Below are 24,510 nucleotides of genomic sequence, written 5' to 3' on the forward strand. Positions count from 1 at the left end.
CGCTTGTACTCGATATAATCATGGGGGTTGAATCTAAAACTCAATGAAAACCCAAGAAAACCCAAACGGCAACGCGTGCATGCATTGATGAGAAATTAGCTTTAGCTCAATATAGACAAAACAATTTTCAAATGACGGTTTTCCCAGCGATAGTACTTGTACATGTTTGGATCTAGCACGGTTATTAAAGTGCTTTTTATACGGTCACATGAAGTGGTATTTGAAATAGCTCGAGTCTGTTTTATCTGAACTGTTGTGGATAAATAGCATGAGCCGATCAAGAGTTAAGTATAACTGACGCTTTATTCATTATGTCCACAAAAGACTTGTTTCTCGCAAAGTTGTAACTGAGCGGCAACATCATGTATTCTTGAATAACGGGGTTCGAAATGTGAATTTTTCTGTTCTCTTTGTACGAGTCCCTCATGATCTCTCCGGCGACACATTCCAAGAACAAGTAATTAAAAATGAAAACTTCGTCCTTCGGGAAATTGTAGAAACTGGAATCGAAGAGCTCCGCTACTTCTAAGTAGCCTTTGTCTTCTTCAGCGTGGTCAATTTTATTTTGCACGTATTGATAATCTGCTCGTATTGGAGCCTATTTTGAGAAAATATAAATTAAACGAATCATGGTAACAAAAGCGAAATATGCAGCAAAAATTAATCAAATCAATGAAATCTCATGGTAGTTTTTACAAAGTGGTTAGGTCATACTTGCAGGCGACCCTGGAAGCTTAAGTGTTAAAAGAAGTCTAGGCGGTATAGTCAGTTGCAGGCTAAGAAAGACCAAATCTATAGTACAGTCGGCGCAAGGATACCTCAGACCATTTCCGGCCAGTCGACCGCGCGTAATTTAAATTTGACCACTTTACGGTCAATTTCAAATTTCGTGAGTTTCATCGTTTTTTCGCGCCATCTAGGAACCGAAATAGGAATCTATTTTTTAATTTCATGTTGTCATGAGTTTCATTACTGAATGCAGCTAAAGAAGGTTCGATAATTGAAGCTCAAAATATTTTAAATAGCCCAAGAGGTTTCTATAAAAAGCATGATAAAGGTTTATTGTTAACAGGTAAGTTAAAAATATAATTTTAAACGTCTATAGCTCATTAAGACAACGTTACCCCCAAGAAAGCGTGGTAACTATTTTAAAAGAAACTGCCGATTTAACTGGTAAGACGTAGAAATAAATTTACAAAATTAAATAATTATACATACTATTTTAAATTTAAGAATGATAGGAATGCCTTATCTTTTAATTTTGCTCGCCACCACAATTATGAAATTAAAAAATAAAGATTCCAATTTCGGTCTCTAGATGGCGCTAAAAGACGACAAAAAGAGCAAAATTCGAATTTGACCGTAAAATGGCCAAATTCAAATTTCGCGCGGTGGAATGACCGGAAACGATCTGAGGCATCCTTGCGCCGATTGTACTATATATTTTGTCTTTCTTAGCCTGCAACTCACTATAGTAGAAAATTCCATTTTTACGCGAAGTGTATAGAACTATTCTAGGGACATATACGCTCGAAGCAGGAATTTCTTCTACGTTCTACAGTGCTAAAATTTCAGCAAAAATTTATAAGATTTGGTTATTTTCAAAAATAATTTTCTTTCCCCACTAGCAGGTGGACCAAACCAAAAAAGTAAAAATAAAATTAGTTTGGTTGAAAAGCCGTATTTTACTAAGATATGAGAGCATGAAGCAAAAACCAGTTGGTACCTAACTTTTTCAAAAACCGTGAAATCCTGTAAAATGTTTTTGAAATTCGTAACTTCAACCTTTCCCCGTTTACTAAATAAATCATGAAAATTTCAACATTCTAGGCTAAACAGTTTTTGATAAAAATGCCCCGTTAGAGTAAATCCTGTATAACTTTAAAACTTTTTTAATAAAGTATTTAAAGTAATGTGGTTAGAAATTCTTACAACATATATTTCTTTCGGAATTGAGAGCTGATAAAAAGGAGGCGTTTCGATGATCATAACTAGACAAGTTAAGCCACTCCTCGAAAACGTGAACGGGGAATTTGTAGCTGAGTGTATGAAACAAAGCGGTCTATACACTCTTTCCCTTCAAGTTTTCTAGCTCTGAAATTTCCAAAACTTTTTCTTTTAGATTATTGAAGGCTCCATTCATTTCAAATAAGAATTTCTAATGAAAATATTTTTAAATAATTCGAAATATGCGTGCTCTATGAGTTACATGACACCTAGATAAAAATTTAAACTAAGAAGCCCGGCAAGATGTAGGCTGTATACTAATATCAAGCAAGTTATTCGATAAAATTAATTATTTAATTAAAAAGGGTTTTTTTTAAATTCGGACGAGACAATTTCTTGTCCAAAGTTTAATAAACAGGGTGTTTTATAAGATCGGCCCAGGCATTTCTTTCAAAAATTATATTACCTAGAAAAGTGAAATTTTCAGGATGTTCACTATCGAGGAAAGTCATTGTTATTTGTAAAAAGCAGCAAAATTATTCAAGGTTTTGGAATTTCTTTAACGCTAGGTGGGAGACGAAAACTGTCAATAAAAAAGTCGTAGAGCATACTCGAAAACCTTTAATGAAATTGGTTTGGTTGAAATAGGTTAATTTAACACTGAGATATTAGGCCAGTAAAAATAACCAGTTGGTAGTAGGTAGCCTTAGCCTTTTCACAACTAATATAGAAAGTAACCTATCTGAATTTTATTGTTTGTATGACTGCTTAAAATGAATGGTTTTTAAACCAATTTCGTTATTGGTAATTAATTTTTAGAGGAAATAAAACATTTTCCGAAAGTATTACCCAATTTTAAAAAGGCGATTTAAGAAGTCTACAAAAATGTTTAATTTATGCCAACTGAATTTCTAATTTTTTTTGTATTTGCACTTCGTTTAAATGTAGGTTTTCTTTTAAGTATTTAAAAGGCGGAGTCACAAATATTAAAATCGTTATCTCAACGTTCTTCAGTAAATGAGTATACCTCAATATAGCCGTGAACAGAAGTCCAAAATGGTAAAGTTATACTATGGTAGTGGTCATCAAAACGTACGTCTATTAAGTCAGTTATTTCAAATGTTCTATACTGACAGTCAACCAGATCACCACAATATTATCCGTGCTGTACGTGACTTTGAAGATGATGGCCACGTGAATCCCAAATTGCGCGGACATAAATATAGAAGACACAGTTATCGCGAGACTTTGCGAAAAGTCGCATAATTTTTTTCTCTTATGTTTTTTTAATTCTAACGAAAGTTTTGTTGTTAGGCTTAACTAAATTTGTATTTTCGCTGAAAATTTTCTTGGTTAGTGAATTATTTTGTTTTTTTGTTAAATTTTTCTAAATAAGCTGAGTGGTCTGGATTTTTGGAAATGCAGCCTCCATTTGGGGACTTAGTGGCGACAACGTCCAGTACTAGGTTAGGTTCTCCCATTCGAATCTTTTAACTGTTTCTGGGTTTGGCGTTTGTTTACGTCGCCGTTATCTCTGGTGCTGCTACTGGTTGCTCTGGTTTACCTGTTTTTGATGCGACTCATTGCTACGTTTCGATGCTCGATTGCTCCCCGGTTCGACCAGACTTTCATCCCGGACATTGTCGCCGTCTTTGCCCGATTCCGTCTTCGATGCTTTTAATTGCTGTTTATACGACTACGCCGTTGATTGCTGTTCGGTTCAACAACCTTTCCTGTTGTGGGGATGTCGAAAGTAATCCGGGACCTGTTTTAAACGTTAAGCGACCTTGTGGACATTGTGCGAAGCCTGTGGTCAGGAATCAAATGGGACTTTTCTGTTTTGGACCTCATTGCCAAAAGTGGTATCATGTCAAGTGCTTGAATATGGAACGCCATGAATATCAGCGTATATGTTCCGCGAACCTTGAATTTGTTTGTCCGACGTGTGCCTTACCTGCGTTTAGTGATTCGTTTTTCACTGTAACTGACTCTCCACTTTCGTCTTCGGCGAGAGAGGATGATTCGCCGTCGCTTACAACACCCAAGCGATCTCGTAATGTGAATTTTTTGCTATCAAACGTCCGAAGCTTACGCAATAAGATCAAAGACTTGACAGTCTTCAATGATGAACATTTTGACGCATTTGGTCTCACTGAAACTTGGCTCGACTCCTCGGTACTTGACTCGGAAATCTTCCCTCACGACTACGTTACCTTTCGTAACGACCGCCCTACGCGTGGAGGTGGTGTTCTGCTTGCCATTCATGACTCGCTGCATCCTCTTCCAGTCGAAATTCCCGCCACGTTGCTAACGACTGACGATGGCATTCATATTGAGGCGGTTTTATCAACGTTTACATGTGGCACACGTACTGCTGTTGCCGGCTGCGTTTATTGTCCACCTCGAGCTTCCGTCACTTACATGGCCGTGCTGTGTGACCTCCTGGGCTACCTGCATGAGACACTTCCTCCCCACGACGTTTTCATCTTATTGGGAGATTTCAATCTCCGTGTTGACTGGTCGAATTCCAACCCTCGTACGGCCCAGGAGCAACTATTTACCGATACTGTGTTGGGCCTTTGTCTTAAAAAAACAGTGACTACGCCGACTCAAGGCGTTAATTTACTTGACCTGGTTTTCATTAACGACCTGCGATTTATCAATGACGTTCACACAAGAGACAATCTGCCAGGATGTGATCACTTTGCGGTCTCTGGGACCTTAAACTTCCCGCGGCCATTTGTGCAGAAAATTAATCGCACTATCCTCACGCTCCATGGGACATTGCGTTTTCCTCGAACGATATTGATGAAACTTGGGAACTTTGGCTCGACATCTTTTGGGCGTGTGTCAAGGACACTATACCTTCTGTTGCCATTCGCGGGAAGAAACGTTCGCCCTGTATTACGGGTGAGCTGGTTCATGAAAGCCACGTTAAAAAATCGCTCTTCACGAAAGCTAAGAAAACACAAAGAGATTCTGATTGGCTGCGGTACAGGAACTTTAGCAACACCCTACGAAGAAAGTCCAGAGAAGCTTATGACCACTTTGTGTCGCACCTTCACGACACTATTGCCACGTATCCGAAACGATTTTGGAGTTTCGTTCGGTCAAAATCAGAGCTTCCTCCTCCGTCGTCTTTTAAAGTTCTGGACAGACTACTTTCGTGTCCGCTGGCCATTGCGACGGCTTTTGGCGATTTCTTCTATCGAAGCTTTACTAAGCCGGACCTTGATTTGACTCTCCCTAGTCTTGGGCCGAGTACGGATAGTTTCTCAATTGGCACTATTGACTATTTGGATGTTGCATCTGCCTTGAAACGTTTGAAAACCGGATCCGCCTGCGGACCTGATGGTAGTACTCCCAGGCTTTTACAGATAATGTGTCCTGCTATAATTGACCCGCTGGTCAATTTATTCAATTTGTCTCTCTCAACTTCATCCCTTCCTTCGGCCTGGAAACTGGCTAACGTCGTTCCAGTTTACAAGGGATCTGGCGAGCGAAATGAGATATCCAACTACCGCCCGATATCTCTGACCTCCGTTGTTGGCAAATTACTGGAGTCGATTATTTACGATAAGCTAAATAAATACCTGGAAGACAATTCGGTTATCCCGGCCTCTCAGCATGGTTTCCTACAGGGTCTATCGTGCACGCGTCAGCTCCTTCACGGTTTTTTCTCTCAAAATTAATTACCAATAAAAAATTAGTTTAAAGAACGTTCATTTTTAGCAGCCATACAAACAATTAGACAGATTTGTTTTTAAATTAGTTGTGAAAAGGCTAAGACCACCTACTACCAACTTTTTATTTTCCATTACCTAATATCTCAGTGAAAAATCGAACTATTGCGACTAGACCAATTTTGTTTAAGAATTTAGAGTATTCTCTACAACGTGTTCATTGTCACCTCGCTTTAAAAAATAAAAATTCCAAAACCGTGAAAAATGTCAAGATTTTTCTGAAAGTGACTACATCCTGAAAATTTCACATTTCTAGATGCTATATTTTTTGAGCAAAATGCCTCGGGCTATCAAAATCAAACACCCTGTACATCATTGGAAAGTCATTGTTTTGGCAAAATATGGTCATCAACCCTTTAAATCCGACAATTATTAGTAGGTGCCTCAGTAAAAAAATAACTTCAAATATATCGATTCATTCATTGGGCTTATACAAAGACTAATGAGAAAGATTAACTTGGTTATCTCTTGCCATTTACTTCATTGGAGTAACTATATCTTCAAAAATATCGGATCAATGGGTTCGAGTTAGCTCTATTTGAAAACGTAAACAATTAATGCATAATAATACCAACTTCAGTGTATGCATAATGCTGCTTTTCTGTTTTTAATAATTACAAAATTTTCTTTCAGTATGTTTTAGTTGTTTATCTTCAGGCACATTCCAATTTTACTCGCTCAATAGGGATTAAAGTGCTTTTCCCTAGACCTCGTCGGTTTCGGCTTTCCATAAAAACTTGCTGGGGCTTAAGGTAATAGTAAGAGTACGAAGCTGTTGGCCGTCTGGCATGAAGGGATTCCCACGACCCTTATACGCGTTGTAATATTTTAAAATAGGGTACTGTGAACTTTTTAATGTAAAAGCGGATGTTATTAAGAATGACGGCAGTTGAGGTACTTACATAATATTAAATTTTTAAGCCCTTTAGAGCTCTTACTTCATATTAGTGGCAGACAATAAATTTAACATAACTTTAATCTAATTTCATTTTACATAGATCATTTTATCTATTAAAATCGCCGCCTTTGGTACTTGTCGAAGGTAAGTGATTTCGGGTATAGATGATTTTGAACTGTGTGGTTCCTTGGGTATTCACTTAGCTGATTATATATTACTTATTTAATTACCATCAAAGCAATTTCTACACTTTGATATTATTGAAAAGTCCGAGAAGAAATTTATAATACCCGTGGACGTACATTCCCGTAGAGTATGCATTATGAATTTCGATTAGAAATTCGTATGTAAAGCAATGTTATTGCACTTAATCAGATTGTCTTTGAGCGCCAGTGAAAAAAATCAGTTAAATTTTTAGTATTTCAATTAGAAAATAAATAAGACCCCACTAACTCTTGACCGAAAAATGAATTTTTCGAACGATGGAGTTGGAATCCTTGGAATAATATCCGGATGAGATATCAAGTCGCTCAACGAGTTGATGATATCGTAAGTGACGAACGAAAATTCAGAGTTCAATGCGCTACTCAGAGTAATTGAGAGAAACTTCACAGAAACTAACCAAACAAGGAGAAGAGTTCTGTGCGACAAAACTGTGGGTAGTGTTTTGCCAGCTGAAAAAAGAAAAAAAAGAAAACCAAATAAATTGCAGAACCAGAGATTTTATATTTAATACATGTATAAGATCGCACTAATTTGTCCACAAAATATTGAAAGTCGTTTTAGACAAGTCAGGTTTCAAAAAGCTTTGTGACTGCCTTCCGGCTCAGTAGATTTTCTGTGGTGCACACAATCCAATTTTCCGTAAATGCATGGTTTTGGATGTGTCTACCCAACAGCCATTATTAACCTGAGGTACTTTTGTCCTGCTGATCACCCTTTGTTTTGTAGCGCAAAATAACGTGAGCAAGGTTACATCCCTCTAAAATATTTGGAGCACGCACCCAAAGAATCAACAAAATTTTACTCACGTATTTAACCCTAAGAAAAACTAGTACGGTACGAATTAGGTAGGAAATCTTCTTAATTTCTTTCTCGCCCCCACAATTTATGACGTCAACCATGGGTATTAACATAAATAAATACTTGTTTAAGTGCCATAAATCACAAAATTCGAAATATATCCAAGCTGAAACTATATCTTTAAAGGGAATATAACCTCGGGTATTTGGTGTAGAACACCAACGTTTGCAGCTTTGGTCGTTCTTGCCTTTGGCTTTAGAAATGTATGGCGCCACTGTACAGGGTAATTAAAAAATTTAGGGGGTCTTCCATTAAGATTGCTTTGCAGTTTACATTCCCTTTAAGGTAACGTCAATTCTCGGCTGCATACATAAAATAGCATTTAAAACATTTTACCTTGGAGAAAGAAAAAGAAAAATGCTTCCCAAAGATTGGCGAACAAGGTTCCCAGCAATGAAATGTTTTTCTTTTTAGCCGTTAAAACCAATATGAGTGTGGTTAAAGATGCAACGACTAGAATCGAGACCACGAAGATAAATAAAACCTGGCGATAGGGAATATAGAGTTTTTTAAACATTTCGTGCAAAGAAACGACGATAAATATAGAAACCGAAAAAACACTAGCTTTTAATGTTAAGCACTTTATGGAACTTAGTTAATTTTACGCGCAGTTTCTCACCTCCAGATCTATTTTGAATAAATTATCGCAAGCTTTAGAGATTTCCTCAGGCTCAGCACTGAAGATTACCGAAGAGCTGAAGTCCCAGACATAGGAAGGCATTGCTTTTTTGGGTTTTGCGAAATTCTCAAAGACACTTAGTTGCGTGTCCAATACAAGGATGTCCGCACCCTGGAATATCAAACGAAAATATCGAATAAGGTCCCGCTGGTCTCAGTGACAATAGTCTAGACTATAGTAGGCTCACTAACAGCCTACTTTTTAAGTTAAAAAGTAATCAAATGGTTTGGGAAAATAAGCTTGACTAAATCTAACAACAAAGTCAGTGGCGGATTAACAACTACCTTGGTCCATAGGCTTGAGATCTTTTCTGGTCACTCTCTAACTTGGTTTTATCACCGTCTCGGTTCCCTCTACCTTTCGGCAAATGTTTCGGGCCCTTAGGGTCAAGTCTACTCAGCCTAAAGGTTAATTTTCTACTGAGTTAAGTTATCCTATTTTAAGAACATAGTTTTAAATAAAATCTCTGACAGTTTGTAATATTTATGAATTTTTATGGTTGGTAAGTAACGTATCATTCAAAATCTTTAACGTTAAACTTTCGACTTATCATTGCTATGAAAAATAATAAATTAAAAACGTACATGCGAAAAAAGTAAATACAAATTAAACATTATCTACCTATATATATTATTTTTTTCCCAGAAATAAATATAAGCGGAAATTTCGTTAAGTTTAAAATTGGTATCTAAATTTGAAATGTTTTAAGAGGGTCGATTTATAAAAGTTTAGTTGTAATTAATCTACTCTCGGAAATACTCAATTTTGCGAATTAAAATGACAAATGAACTGAATGGTTGTTGATAATGGCTTCGACAATTAGTACACAAAGCTGTACAGATATGTTTAATGCACATACTATCCGGTTTTCCCCAAACAAAACCCCGATTTAAAGATCCTGTTCCGTTTAGTGACTTCACTAAAGCGAATTTGAAAACGGAAATATTTTATCTCGACAAAAATTTATATATGTGACTAATTATCATCTATAGATACGCTTCTTCATAAAACAAACACGGACGTTACTGAAATACGCGCCATTTTCTTCGAGTGACTTCGAGTCTTGAAGAAGTGAGAAAAACATGGAAGTACAACTTTTGTCTATTACGCTGCTTTTTGGTAAGATGTATAGAACCGCTCGAGCATTACGTAATGCAATAAAAGAGGGGAGCGGTGTTGTACAATCATTAATTTATGTTAAACTATTATTGTTATTACTATTACGTTAACTAAAAGCTTTATACCAGAACCTAAATTATCAATTATTTTAAGGAACATTTGCAATTTAAAACTTGTATTTATAATTTATAATAGTATGATTAGTTTCTAGAGGTAAAACAATACATAAATTTGTTTATTTTGAAACAAATTTATACATTTTAGGGGTTATTGCGCTATTTTATTTGAGGGTGTTTGAGTATTTGTGACGTAATTTAGGAGATGAGGGTCTTTCCAATAGTTACTCTTCGCTACGAGAGAGGATCAAAAAGGTGATTTTTTGCATAACGTTACTTTTGAGCTGCCCTTTTGAACAATAAACTGGCGTCATATTAGTCATATTTTCCATAGAAAATATAGTACTGAAAGAGCAACTTCAACTATTAGTCGTATAGGGGAATGACTTATATATTTTAAGTGGAAGTAACCCGTTTTAGATTCTTATATACATTTTAATTCCTTGTCAAAGCTAGAATTCCTATTAATTTTCTTCTGATTTACAATTGAATTAAAATAGTACTTCCATCTGCGAATTGCGAGGAGACAACGTCGTCTACTGGTTGCCCAGAAGGATGGAGACCATTTCGTTAGTAAAAATTCACGTATTTCTGAATTTCGCGTAAATACTTAAAAGCTTTATTTACAGGAACTAAATGTTACAAAATCTTCGCCAATTCCGTGGATGGAGTGACTGACCAGACTTTTAACTACGCCAAAGAGTATTGTTCATCGAAACTAGGCACACTAGCGTCAATACACTCTGTCGAAGAACAAAGTAAGTTGCCTCAAGAGTTGATCCATTTAAATAATGTGAGCGAATTAATTTAATTCAAAAACCATTGATATTTCTTAATAGATTTCTTAACGGCTTATTTGGGAGAAACATACGTGAAATCCCAAGTATGGATAGGTCTGCAAAAATCAACTTCATCTCGGGGTGCCGCTTGGGAACGAGGCAATTGGATAGACAAATCGGTCGATCGTCTCTATAGAAACTTTGCACCAGGGGAACCAAATGGGGTGAGTCTTTTCAAAAACCAAATCATATATTCGAATGCCTAGAATGCCTAAAATGATATGTCAAATTTAACAGGACTCCGTCGAAAATTGTTTCAACATGGACACTAAACGAAATATAATCGGCAAGTGGAACGATGTTCCTTGCTCCGTACGAAAAGGTTTCATTTGTCAAATTAGTAGAAGTAAGCTGACTCTACGTTTTTACCAATAAATATATCTAAGAATTTAAATATCTAGTGTCGTATAGTGTGGTAATCAAATGGATTTAGAAACCGTAGGGGCGCCAAGGCTGTCGTAGCTGAGTGGCCCGCAAATCAAATTGAGTGGGCCCGTGGGATTCTGACCACCTGCCCACGTAGACAGCTCACCTCTTAGGTCAGAGATATAAGTCAAGGAAACGTCGGGGAATTTGAAGAATTTGTTAACAGTCTGGAAATTTTATATTTATCCAGAAACCTCGTTGAATGTGATTTAACTGTTATTTAACTTTAGTTCCGTGATCAATTAGCCTACTTAGTTTACATTGAGGCACGTAGCGACCAACGCGGAAAACGAAAAGTGTATTAGCTTCTCACGTGGGCTCTGAGATAAACTTCTGTACATCCTACAAATAATTTAAACAGTATTGAAATGTCCATAGCTTTTAGTAAAAGTAAAATGAAGTTTGAAAAATATTGAATAATTTTGGCGTGTAAAAGGTCATGGATATCTATAGAAATGGTCAAAGAGAGAAGGGAATCTCCAAATATTGTGGCAACCATGTCCGAGAATTAAGCCAATAAACGTTACACTCCAATTCTGTTCTTGCGAAAAATATTATATCGTATCGTGCTCTTTTCCGTTTGTGAGAAAATAAAATTTGTCCTCTTCCCAAAATTGTGCAGTTTCGAGCAGCCCATCTAGTTTCAATTGCTCTCACTATCTCAGAATGAGTGGAGAGTGCCCACCACTGCTAACTATACTGAGTTAACTGCAACACAAAACTAAATAAATTCCTGATTATAGCATTTGTTTATGGCCAGTCTAGAAAAAATGTTACGGGAAAAGAAGGTCTTGATGATTCTCATTGAAACGGGCGTGGCTTACAGACGAGATTTTCGTTTCAAACATGGAGGAATAGTAGAGGAGGGGAAAGGAAAGAAGGCGCTAAATCCGACAGCGTAGTGCCAGTTCGAGGCGGGGGGGGGGGGAAAGTCGAGGTAGACTTTTAAAAGAATTCAAACCCTAACCGGTAGATGGCGCCATGATCGCGCTGCCTTTGTTGGAATGTATGCATAGATAAAAGTCTACCTCGACATACCCCCCGTTTCTACATCCCCCTTAACGCGATTTCTGAAGAGGAATGTCAGTGCTTAGCCCAATCAGAACTATCAATACCACTCCAGGGCTATTCCTCTATGTTTCAAATAACTGTATTTTTCTTTTAAAAGTGAAAGATGGTAAAGAGAGTATTATTATAATAAAGTTATTTTCACAGTCTTAAGTGTTTTAGCATTTTAGGTGAATTTGTTTGTATATAGACGGGGTACATATTTGAAGAAAATATGAGTCTAATATACTGCGCCACCACTGCATAAAGGATATAAGCTAGAACAAACTGCAATATAATTACGTTTTCCTAAAAAATTGATGTTAAACTTCCTTTAAATATTTCAATTAATACCTTCGTAGAAAGCTAATTAGAAATAAAAATTGAAGAAATTACTTCAATAGAATTAAGGGTGAGTTGCAACAACTCTATTAAAAAATCCGAGCTTTGATATATTGAGATCTGCAGTTACTAATCCGCGTTGAAGAACTGTTCTTTCTTTAAAATTAATTCTAGTTAATTTTGAAACGTCTTTTACAGTAAATGGTGGAAAAGGTGACGTTGTTCAGTCCAATAAAGATTGCCCGAAAGAATTCATAAGCTATAAAGAAGTTTGCTTTCGTCTTGTGAAAGACGAAACAGATTTTTGGTCCGCCGAAGATAAATGTGAAACAGAATTCGGGGCTCATTTAGCTTCAGTTAGAGATACGTACGACGAAGCTTTTCTGGCCACATTGTCCGTGGATCTGGACGCCAGCGTTTGGATTGGGTTCTCAGACCACAACAACGAGCTGGTAACGGCGATACAAAACGTTTCAACGAAACACGTGTTTTGATACTAATCCTCTACCAGTACAGAATAAAGGCATATTTGCTTGGATAGATGGCAGTCCTGTGTATCATACCAATTGGAATGAAGGACAACCTTTTGAAACTTCAGATGATAGGTGCGCTATTTCCACGCCGAATGCAGCTGGATGGTCTATTGATGATTGCGCCACAAAACGTAGTTTCGTGTGTGCCAAACCATTACGTAATTCGTAATTTTATTCAAAGGAATGTAGCATTGAAACGTTGTTAACTGACCATTTATCTTAGAGGAAAACGGAAATAGTCGAGAGATCCACGTCGGAGTGTGTCCCGATGGCTGGATTGATGTAAGCAATCTCCACTGCTATTACATAGTAAGCAATGAAACTAAACATTTTGAGAGAGCGACTACCGAATGTTTGAATAAAGGTAAAAACAATTATATTAATTTTCAATATTAGATTTTTTTAAACATCTTTTTTCTCTTTTAATGAATTAACAGCAGAAAATGGAAAGCTTGCTATGTTCAAATCCGAACATGACCTTCTTCTCCTGGGACCTTATCTTCGGAAATTCACCAGCCAGGAGTTCATAGTAGGAATCAGACAATCAATAAGCAGTAAGTAAAAGAAAAATAATTTTTTATCGGTTCTAACCCTCTGTTAAATACAGATTTATTCGTGTTTAATTTCGTCAACGGCAATGCCGCAACATATTTACCCTGGGCAGTAGGGGAACCGAACAATTTAATGTATGAAAAATGCGTAGAGCTAGATTCACGTACTCTTAAGTACAACAACATTCCTTGCTTAAGCAAGAAGCATTATATATGCCAAACTAACAAAGGTATATGAAACTAATATAACAAGTAAAGTTTAAAATAACGCAAGTCTCAAATTTCCTTTTCTAGATATTACACACACTTTTTTTCCCGGAGACGCCACTAGAGGTCAAAGGGGCACACCGACTGTGTCCACCCCCACAACAAATGATCATATTACTGAATCCTATCAGACTAGCATCAATGCTACTCGAATGGCATTTTTAAGAAATTCAACTCTAATTAAAAGCTCTAAAATTAATAAAGGAAACAGAGGTAAAAACATAATTATCTTACTTTATGTATTATTTATTTATGTAATTAAATGTGATATTCGATATGGAAGATGGCAATAAATCTGGCACCGCGAAAGTTTTAATTATAGGGAGAAGCGGCGATTTTGTAGTGACTATATGCTAATTTACCTTTTAACTGACTTTAATATTTTTTATAAATTACTGTGGCACAGGCTCATCGTTTATTGAAATATGTCAAAATCTAGCTTGAACTTATGGCGTGACTCATTCATTATATATCGGCTATAAGTTTTTCTAACCACAATATGTTTTTATCGTTCCAGCTGATGCTGGTCATCGTGTGTCCGATACCGAAGAAAGTGAAGTGTCCGGGGTCAGTCGAGAGGGCACGATTTGGATCGCAGTCGGGGTTGTTCTTGTTTCCTTGGCACTGATTGCAACCATTTACATGGCTTATAAAAGAATATTTTACAAGAAATTGAATGAGTCAAGAATTGTAAAATTTCAGAACGAAACGGAATAAAACATTTTAAAAGGTTTACTCACGAGGAGACGATCCGAGGTGGTTCTCACCGATTTTGTTAAAAGTTGGGGGGTTGTTAGACCTAGATATAAGATGAAACCCGGTAAAGGGAAAAGTTATTTTTAAAAATATTGTGAATTGTACATTTTTGGATTACTTTGGACCAATAGGGGGGAATAAAACCATTTTGGGTGAACTCGAGCTAATTTGAATAAAAAGGTCGAAATTTTAGGTATAATACAAAATATTTGTAAAACTTATGCCGTGATAACTGCCATATATTTTCGCCGATAAATCTTAAAATTTCTACATTACATTATCTGAACGATGTAAACATATTTTTAGATTTCGATAGAAAAACGACGCCATTTTATAAAATGGCGGATACAAATATAAATCATGGTGCAATAAGTTAGGTAATTTGTATCCGATTAAGCTGAGCTTTTTTACGTTACATTATCTGCCCGAATGAATTCGTACTATAGATTTCTAAAGAAATCCGACACCATTTTGGAAAATGGCGGATATCAATAATAATCATCGTGCGATAAGTTCCGTAAATATTCGTCGATTAATCAGAAATTTTCTACGTTTCATTATCTGCCCGAGTTAATTAGACCTATGGGTTTTCCAATAATAATCCGACGCCATTTTGAAAAATGGTGGATATAAATGTAACTTATGATGCGATAACTGCCGAAATTATTTGCCAATTTACGTGAAATTTTCTACATTACATTGTCTGATCGAATAAATAAGCCCCTTACACTGTGATAGAAATATGACGCCATTTTAGAAAATGGCAGATATCATAATGCGATAACTGCCGAAATTATTTGTCCAATTACTTGAAATTTTCTACTTTACATTACCTATTAAAGATAATTAATCCTATTAATTTTCATAAAATTCGAGGCCATTTTGAAAAATGGCGGATGTCAAAATGTCTCACGGTTATATAAGTTCCGTAATTATTCGACGATAAATCTGAATTTTTCTGTTTCATTAAATGATCGAATAAATAAGTCCTTTCTACTTTGAAAGAATTCCGAAGCCATTTTGCAAAATGGCGCATGTCTGAGACGTTTCGTAATTATTCGCCAACTATTCTGAAATTTTCTATATCTGAGCGAGTAAATTAGTCCTATTTCTTTTGAGAGAAATACGCCGTTTTTTAAAATATCAATGTATCTTTTGGTGCTATAAATTCCGTAAAATAAAATAATATTGGGTAAGTTCTTATATCATTGGATTAATCGAAAATAATTATGGTTAAATTAATCATTTAGGTATAATTTGGATAAATTTAAATATTATTAAATTAGTTCAATTGGCATTGTAGAATTATTGGTAATTCGGGAAATTTTTGGTAAATCAGAAAATGGTTGTAATTCAGGAAATTTTTGGTAATTTGGGAAATTATTGGTATTTTGGGAAATAATTTGTTATTCTGGAAATTATTGGTAATTCTGGAAATTATTAGTAATTCTGAAAACTATTGGTTATTCTGAAAATTATTGGTAACTCGAGAAATGATTGGAAACTCGAGAAATGATTGGAAACTCGAGAAATTATTGGTAACTCGGGAGATTATATGCCAATATGTCAAGAATATATAAGAACTTACCCAATATTATTTGATTTTGTGGAAATGTATTAAAATTTACACATTATATATGAAGTTTCCTATAATTTTTTTTATAACAATAACAATACGGAATTTATCGCACCAAAAGATACATTGATATTTTGAAAAACGGCGTATTTCTCTCAAAAGAAATAGGATTAATTTACTCGCTCAGAAATAGAAAATTTCAGAATAGTTGGCGAATAATTACGAAACTTCTCAGACATGCGCCATTTTGCAAAATGGCTCCGGAATTCTTTCAAAATAGAAAGGACTTATTTATTCGATCATTTAATGAAACAGAAAAATTCAGATTTATCGTCGAATAATTACGGAACTTATATAACCGTGAGACATTTTGACATCCGCCATTTTTCAAAATGGCCTCGAATTTTATGAAAATTAATAGGATTAATTATCTTTAATAGGTAATGTAAAGTAGAAAATTTCAAGTAATTGGACAAATAATTTCGGCAGTTATCGCATTATGATATCTGCCATTTTCTAAAATGGCGTCATATTTCTATCACAGTGTAAGGGGCTTATTTATTCGATCAGACAATGTAATGTAGAAAATTTCACGTAAATTGGCAAATAATTTCGGCAGTTATCGCATCATAAGTTACATTTATATCCACCATTTTTCAAAATGGCGTCGGATTATTATTGGAAAACCCATAGGTCTAATTAACTCGGGCAGATAATGAAACGTAGAAAAGTTCTGATTATTCGACGAATATTTACGGAACTTATCGCACGATGATTATTATTGATATCCGCCATTTTCCAAAATGGTGTCGGATTTCTTTAGAAATCTATAGTACAAATTCATTCGGGCAGATAATGTAACGTAGCAAATCTCAGGTTAATCGGATACAAATTACCTAACTTATTGCACCATGATTTATATTTGTATCCGCCATTTTATAAAATGGCGTCGTTTTTCTATCGAAATCTAAAAATCTGTTTACATCGTTCAGATAATGTAATGTAGAAATTTTAAGATTTATCGGCGAAAATATATGGCAGTTATCACGGCATAAGTTTTACAAATATTTTGTATTATACCTAAAATTTCGACCTTTTTATTCAAATTAGCTCGAGTTCACCCAAAATGGTTTTTATTCCCCCCTATTTTTCCAAAGTAATCCAAAAATGTAAAATTTACAATTTTTTTAAAAATAATTTTTTTTTGAATTATTGGAGTTTTGCACAGGGGGGATTTTAGAATTTGTAATTTTCGCATGTTATTTTACATAGACTTTTTCTCATTTTATGTTGTCAAAAACATTTTTGGTTGCCATGGCAAAACGGAAGCCCAGCGTAACTTTTCCCTTTAACGGGTTTCATGTTACATCTAGGTCTAACAATCCCCCAACTTTGAACAAAATCGGTGAGAACCACCTCGGGTCGTCTCCTTGTCAGTTGTCTTTAAAAAAAAAGCAATTTCGCACAAGGCCAATAATTAAATCGAAGCGTTTGACAAAGCCTAACTAACTTGTAAGTTAGTTATCTCATACCTCCTTGACTGTCGTAGCTGATGAATTGAAAGATGATTAGTTCTTAGAAAATTTCCATTAGTTTAAAAGCTTCAATAGCTCGCTTTGTGGTATCATTCAACGACCTTTTTCTTTAAGCTATTAGCGACAATCTGTAGTTTCACAAGTTTTGAAGCCAGTGAGAGAGTCAGATTTGGTTGCTTGTGTAATATATTTGGCATGTCTTTATTTAGTTAAAGTTAAAAGAATGTAAAGTGAATAAATATCGGATAGCGCGTGAAATGTTGTTACTTGAAATAGGTGCGATTTGAAATGATTGGAGAAGCGCGTGAAGAGTTTTTTAAAAAGAGAAGTTAGTTCGAATTGAGTTTTGAAAGATTGGTGACGTGTAATTAAAAAAGGCTTAAAAAATTAAATAGTTTACCGATTCTACTGTCGTTCTTTGTCCCTCGCTTAACGAACAAATTTACACTTGGAACCAAAACTTGTGGAAAGGAGTCTGGCTATTTTTAATACCCAGGACAAAGTTCGGTCTACTTACCCAGGGAACTTCATCAAAAACTTCAATTTCATTGAAATCAACCGAAGAGTGTGGTTCAATTTCTACTCTGAAATACGTAAAAATAACATTTTAATAATTAATTAATTTAATCAAAAATTTAAAAAAATCACACCTTTGTATGCCAAGACATTTCTGAGGAGTGCAATTTCATAAGAAATTAAACAATTAGAAATAAATATGAAATGGCCACAGAAGCGAAGGAAAGTTAAGATTTTGGGGAGTATAGCTTCAATGTTGATTTTCTTCACCAACATAATAAGAATAAGTTAAAATTAAAATGTAAATTTAATAATTGCCCATATACATCAAAGTATGATGCTAAGAAATGTATTCACTACTGACATACGTTTTACTAAAACTAAAAAATTTAATGAAATAAATATATACTTATTTTAATTGTCATATGGCGCTCAATGTGAAGTAGGTCTACGACTGGTTAAATAATAATCAGCTCTGCGGTCCTTTAAAAAGCGCAACCTTGGAATTTAGATCGTGTGGGGCAGTTGTGGCTAGCCTGGCTACCGATAACCCCAAAGCCATTTAAGCTCATCCCCCATTTAAAACTTCCTCAAATCCCTTGAAAAACTGGTCGTAGCCCAATATTATACCCAAAAGTTACTTTAATGCTTTGTAGAAAGTAATTTAAAATTATGTATTTATGGAAAACAATGTAAATCGAATATAAAATGTCTTAAGCTTCCAAGCGTGTGGAAGTACCCTTTTTAATTACAACATTATTGTCAATAAATAACTAAAGCAGTGAAATTGTTTCAGCCCACTTCGGTCAAAGGGACAAAAAGCCAAAGCTTTATTTTCTTTCCCACAACTTAAAAGTAAAACCACAATAGAATGAAGGACTTTAAACCAGGTGATAACAAACACGAACGACACATCCAACGTTAAAGGAAGTTAACCTTTTGATATTCTAAAATGCAAAATGTAAATGATCCATGGCTTATGACCTCAGGGTTAAGATTACCATTTTGAGACACTAGACTATTATATCTAAGAAAGCATTCAGGTTAACATGAACACAGAAGCTTAAGCTGCGGCCACATATTATCTGTTACCCTGACCGTATCAAACAGCAGATAGATATTTTTGTACTAATTTAATAAAAACATGAAAAGGTCATAAAAAGAATGGAATTTAAGATTTATAAATGGGTATTTCGAGTTACTTACGTCAACATGAAAAGAGATTCCAAGTATTTCTGTAGCTCTTCGTAAAGTTTTGCTTCAGCAGTCAGGATTGTGTACGCTTCCTTCAAAAATAAGGATTGTACGTCTTAAGCCGCATTCACACTATCCAACTTTAGTCACCTGACTATGTCGGTCTGACTAGTCAGCCCGACTAGTCAGGTCAGCTTTCGCGTTCATACTATCCAACTCGTCAGCTTGTTGTTGGATGCGTTTTGTCGGGTAGTTTAGTTCGAACGTTAGACGCATGAGGTCGTTTATATATCATTAACCAATCAGATAAAGGAAATTTAGGTAGAAGCTGTCTGATTGTTTTTCTTATTTGGGAATGTTGGCTTTGGCTCAATTTTGTGGCTGGTTAAATTTATTGTTTTGAGTGATTGTAAATATGGAGTCTGATCAAAAAAAGAAAATTGCTTTATTGGGTATTGTTTTGATCGTAAATAAACAAAGGGTGAAAAAAGAACGAACAATTAGATTAATTCTGTTATAATTAAAAAGGGAAAGAAATAGTTATAAAACTTACGGTTTATTTTACTATCAAACTTTCTCCACACAAGGATCAATACGTCGAAAAGTTTATAAAAAAAACCTAAATTGAACGTCGTCCGCTCACTGCGATTTCACACGTGACCGCATTGAAGTCACTTTTTCTCGGTTTCTATTGGCTGCTGCCACCTGACTAGCTAGTCTGCCTGATTTTAATCGCCTCTCTTCCCGATTCAAAGTCGGAAGCTTCCCCGACAAAAATCTTATCAGGTGAAGCATTCACATTACCGGACTTGTCGGTCAGACAAAAATCAGGCAGCTTGTCAGCTGACTAAAGTTGGATAGTGTTAATGAGCGTTTACGTGTGTATATTTTACACCCGTGTATACATATAAACCGTAATCGATAGGAGTATATATATATACATATATATATGTAATAGTATACATGTATAATATATAAAAATACTCAGTATATGCTTACTTCGATCACCGCTACCCTTATAGTTCGCTTATCCTCCCTCATATCTTTCAAAAGTCTGCACAGATTTGAACGAGCACCCTGGAACAATGACAAGAACTTAAAGGGACCGTCATTTTTAATTATTAATTCTTCACGTGTGTACATGTGAACTACTCACTGGCTTCTAGCTGAGTTAGCCTTAAATAATTAAACTTCTGCGCACTCACCTCTTAAATGCATCGCTTAATATATCATTGTACAAAAGCTTAAATTGTAGCTCCGGTGTTTTTGTACATTTCTAGAGTTTTTCGACATCTGAGCAAACGAGTCTAGCACTATGAATTTTTTATCAAAGAAATTTGCGTTATTTGTTAAGTCACATTAATTGTCTATTTATAAATGCCATTGCAATGGCATGAATTTGGAACAGGTTAGAGTAATTTAGCGTGTCAGCATTAAATATTTTACAGGCAATTTTCTACTAGCCTACCAATTTTGAGCAGCTTATATTATTTGAAAAGCATTTCAACCTTACGCCTTTTCAATAGCCAGTTCCGTGTACGCTAGATTTATAACGTGTACTGTGTTCATAATACCACTACGTCAAACTAGAAACGCTCGCCTGCTATATAGCCATATACATATTATACTCTGAAAAGACAATTAGTTCATTTTCGAACACGTTTGTTTTGAACAACTAATTTTCAAAAGTAATATCGTAGCAGGACACGTTATACGTTTCTCACGTAAATAGTAATTTGGTCGTGTCTCTCTTTTAATATGCGCCTTGTTTTTATTTTTCTCTACCTAATGGGAATTTTAATGATTTATCTATTAGTCTAAGCTCAGTTGCTACTACGTAAAGGTAAATGATCTATAGCTTTCACTGTTAGCAAAAATAGCTGTCTTTGCTGTTGGGCCGTGAACCACAATGAAAATAAAAGAACTGGACTTGGGAATTCTATGCGCTTGCAAATTGTGGATCCAAAAATGTTCGAAAAGAAAAACTTCGTCTCGTGACTTCGAGTAAATATTTTATATTATATCATGTCTACAACGTTTTCTATTCGTGACCCTATCCGTGTGTATACGTGTTCACTCTTGTTTCATGTTATCAAAGCAGACTGAGACCACTCTGCTAGCTTCGCGTTCGCTTAGTATATTTTGATTCTCAGACTTAGACCAATTTGCTATGCACTACTCGTAGGCTACTCATATTTTTGTAAACTTAATTTGGTCACTGTCTTTCAAATTCTTATAGTTGTAAAGTTTTTTTAATTAGCGCGTGTGGCTTTAGTTTGTGCAGGAAATTTGTCTTACAGTTTTTGGTGATGGCGTAGTATCCTAAGTATACTGTATAAGTGAAATTAAGCGCAAAATGTAATGTTTGAAACAAGGGGTATTAAAACTTAGAGGTCAAGCAAATGATTAAAAACGTTGTTTAGCTTTTACCGCTTTTGCGTTTGTAAATAAAATTGTAAATCAATATGAAATTTTCTTTTTTGCTTATTCAATTGTAATGTCTCTGTCGACAAGATATGATTTTAACAAAAACTATAAAGTTGATTAATGTCTTAATAATTTTACTTAACCGCGTTCGTTTGAATTACGGATTGTGTAAAAGCAATAATTTTTTTGAAGCGAAATTCCACGAAAGTCCAAGGTACAGTACACTCTGTGTTGTTATCTATTTGAAACTTAATTGTCCCTTACAAAGATTTCTTAAGAATGGTTAGTAAAACGTAATGGGAAAATCTCTACAAAAATCTTAAGGTATTTTTTTGGGAATCTTTGGGAAATTGGCAACTTTTTCTCAGTGTCATCCACACTACAATTATATATTGTCGCAAAAATATAACCAAACGTGTAAAAACGACAGGATAGCTTATTAGCAACGGTATCATCTGGGCAGGTAGGGATTTTCCGCCCGGTTATTTCTCAAGGAATAAAACGGGAAAAACGAGAAGACGATTCTAAATCTATATTTTTAAAAACTGATGTTTGTATACAGGGTGTTACGGATAAGAGTACCGAAACTTTTATAATGTGTTCTATGGGTCAATACGAGTTGAAAATGTCTAATGAACCATGGTCCTAAAATGTACCGTTTAGGAAATACAAGCTTTCAAAATTTGACCTAAAAAACACCGAAATTCACGCAAATGTGAAATCCTTATTATGCCTTGATCACAATTGTTTTCTTAAAATGATCGTTTGTTTTTTAGAGATAAAGTGATAAAAGGATCGCCGAATATCAAAAGATCATTACAATATCGTCCGGAAGTATGCACCTCCAGATTGTGAATTTACGAAGAAGCTTTAAAAACAAGACTTGTAATAATTTTCGACGTTTAACTGTAACCTAGTCGTGTTTGATAGTACAAAAACCAGCAGCACATAATTAATGGTATGTTCTTATTTATCAAAACAGAACAATTATTGACATTGTTACACGCACCGTTCACATTATTTACAAGAGTTGTTCGAAATGCCCACCTTGAACTCTAATGCACAAACGACAACGTCGAACAAATGATTGACGAACGTTTTCCCAGATGTCTGGTGTGTTTCGAATTGTCTCACATGCATCGATAATAATTGTAATGATCTTTTGATATTCGGCGATCCTTTTATCACTTTATCTCTAAAAAACAACCGATAATTTTAAGACAACAATTGTGATCAAGGCATAATAAGGATTTCACATTTGCGTGAATTTCGGTGTTTTTTACGTCAAATTTTGAAAGCTTGTATCTCCTAAACGGTACAATTTAGGGCCATGATTCATGAGACATTTTCAACTCGTATTGACCCATAGAACACATTACAAAAGTTTCGGTACTCTTATCCGTAACACCCTGTATATATTGGTTTTCTTCCATGCACGCCCAAGATAATTGTCCGATTCGCACGAAATTTGGCCTATGGTATTGTGGCCCCTGCCGTCAGGTTTTAGAGGCGTTTTGAGATTGCTCACCTTCGTAGTTTTTGACCACGGGACCAATAACCGGTGACCGCAATACCGAAACCCCTGAGCTCGCGCTGTCAAGAGACTCTGGCATTCAGGCGCTGTCAAAAAAGAGACACGGGAATTTATATCTCTCTGTTTGCCTCACTTAGCTGCTGCATGGCACGGCCTTCGACCCTTTTCGCTTGCTTTCGTTCTCTTTTCTCAACCCCCCTCCCTCTCTATCTTTGTCACGCAGACACCTTTGCCCGGGCCACAGAGTTCTTTCGGCTGCGTACGTTACTCGCCAATCTGCTTACTCCGAATGGATAAACTAACAAGTTGGCAAGCCAAAATATACCTCTCCTCGGAAGAATTGTCCCTAGCTGTATTAATTTTTCGAGATGACTCTTAAAGATATATCTCCGCAATTCCCAGTTATTTACTAAAAACGTAATCCCGGTTTAATCCCGCCCAGTATAAAATTTTAATTATAATTGAGACGAAACAACCGAGTATAATTTATTCAGAATATTATAAATTAAGTAGTTACAACAGCGAGTTAGACGTACTAAAACAATGCACAATTGAATTTAACGTTATTTACGGTACAAGTTTATCAGTTAAATATAATACGAAGCCAATTTTAATGAAAGAAATATCTACAGAGGGTATTTGTATTTTTCTCGCTTACGAAATACTTGCCGCATCTTTAATGCTCATTTTATTTCAAATTAAACATCTTAACAGTCGAGAAAACGTTTAAAGTAAATTACGAAGTAATGACGACCCAGTTAAAAACCAGACCAACATAAGTGTAAGCGCACGATGTATACAACTCGATAAAAATATACGACTGAAAAAACGAAATAAAATACGCAGAAGTAACGTTATACTATATCCAGTTTAAAATATTAGAGAATCAAAAAATAAAAATAACGAATAGAAAAATACACAATAACAACCCTTCAGAAACAAAACTCATAGAAAAATATTACAACCCAGTCAAGCAATAAATGAGTTCAAATACCTAGAAATCAAGCAATAGAAAATATAATATCAAGAAGCGCAACACCTTACCATTCACAAATATGATTTTTCACGTTATTATAATGAAACCGGATAAGCTATTGGGCATGACTTACGCTCTTAAAGGTTCCTCTAAGACTGGACGATTTTGCGGGAAAAAGAAAATAAACTTAAACAAGATTAAATCAACATAATTGTTTTCGTAAAAAAACCAGATTAGGCCTTCATAAATTCATTCATAAAAAAATCAAGACTTTATTACCTATTATGCTTACGATGAGTGTCTTATTTTCAGTGAAAACTACGCAGCTATCGGTGGTTCTGTGACAGAGCGCTCAACTGCCAAGCCGAATGGCCTGGGTTCGAAACCTGGGTGGCGCATTTGTTTT

At 35.4% G+C, this 24,510-nt stretch overlaps 2 protein-coding genes across 2 annotated transcripts; one reads left to right on the plus strand and one right to left on the minus strand.

Annotated features, from left to right (window-relative positions):
* Window positions 1-277: 277 nt before the first annotated feature.
* On the minus strand, window positions 278-23,193 carry LOC149954568 (uncharacterized). The gene is made up of 8 exons (XM_090169962.1): window positions 23,123-23,193; window positions 20,167-20,244; window positions 19,180-19,259; window positions 17,975-18,041; window positions 8,291-8,461; window positions 8,008-8,155; window positions 7,042-7,262; window positions 278-598 (listed from the first exon to the last, which is right to left on the minus strand). The coding sequence occupies exons 2-8, from the start codon at window positions 20,206-20,208 to the stop codon at window positions 278-280; spliced, it is 1,050 nt and encodes a 349-aa protein (XP_090026088.1). The 5' UTR covers window positions 20,209-20,244; window positions 23,123-23,193.
* Window positions 9,433-14,307, plus strand: LOC149954569 (macrophage mannose receptor 1-like). The gene is made up of 12 exons (XM_090169120.1): window positions 9,433-9,469; window positions 10,086-10,154; window positions 10,215-10,343; window positions 10,425-10,588; window positions 10,662-10,770; window positions 12,438-12,691; window positions 12,756-12,930; window positions 12,996-13,136; window positions 13,210-13,326; window positions 13,380-13,553; window positions 13,618-13,803; window positions 14,108-14,307. The coding sequence occupies exons 1-12, from the start codon at window positions 9,433-9,435 to the stop codon at window positions 14,305-14,307; spliced, it is 1,755 nt and encodes a 584-aa protein (XP_090025246.1).
* Window positions 23,194-24,510: the final 1,317 nt, after the last annotated feature.

The sequence above is a fragment of the Leiobunum rupestre genome, chromosome 3, assembly GCF_980474605.1.
Source record: "Leiobunum rupestre chromosome 3, qqLeiRupe1.1.hap1, whole genome shotgun sequence".
Taxonomy (NCBI): domain Eukaryota; kingdom Metazoa; phylum Arthropoda; class Arachnida; order Opiliones; family Sclerosomatidae; genus Leiobunum; species Leiobunum rupestre.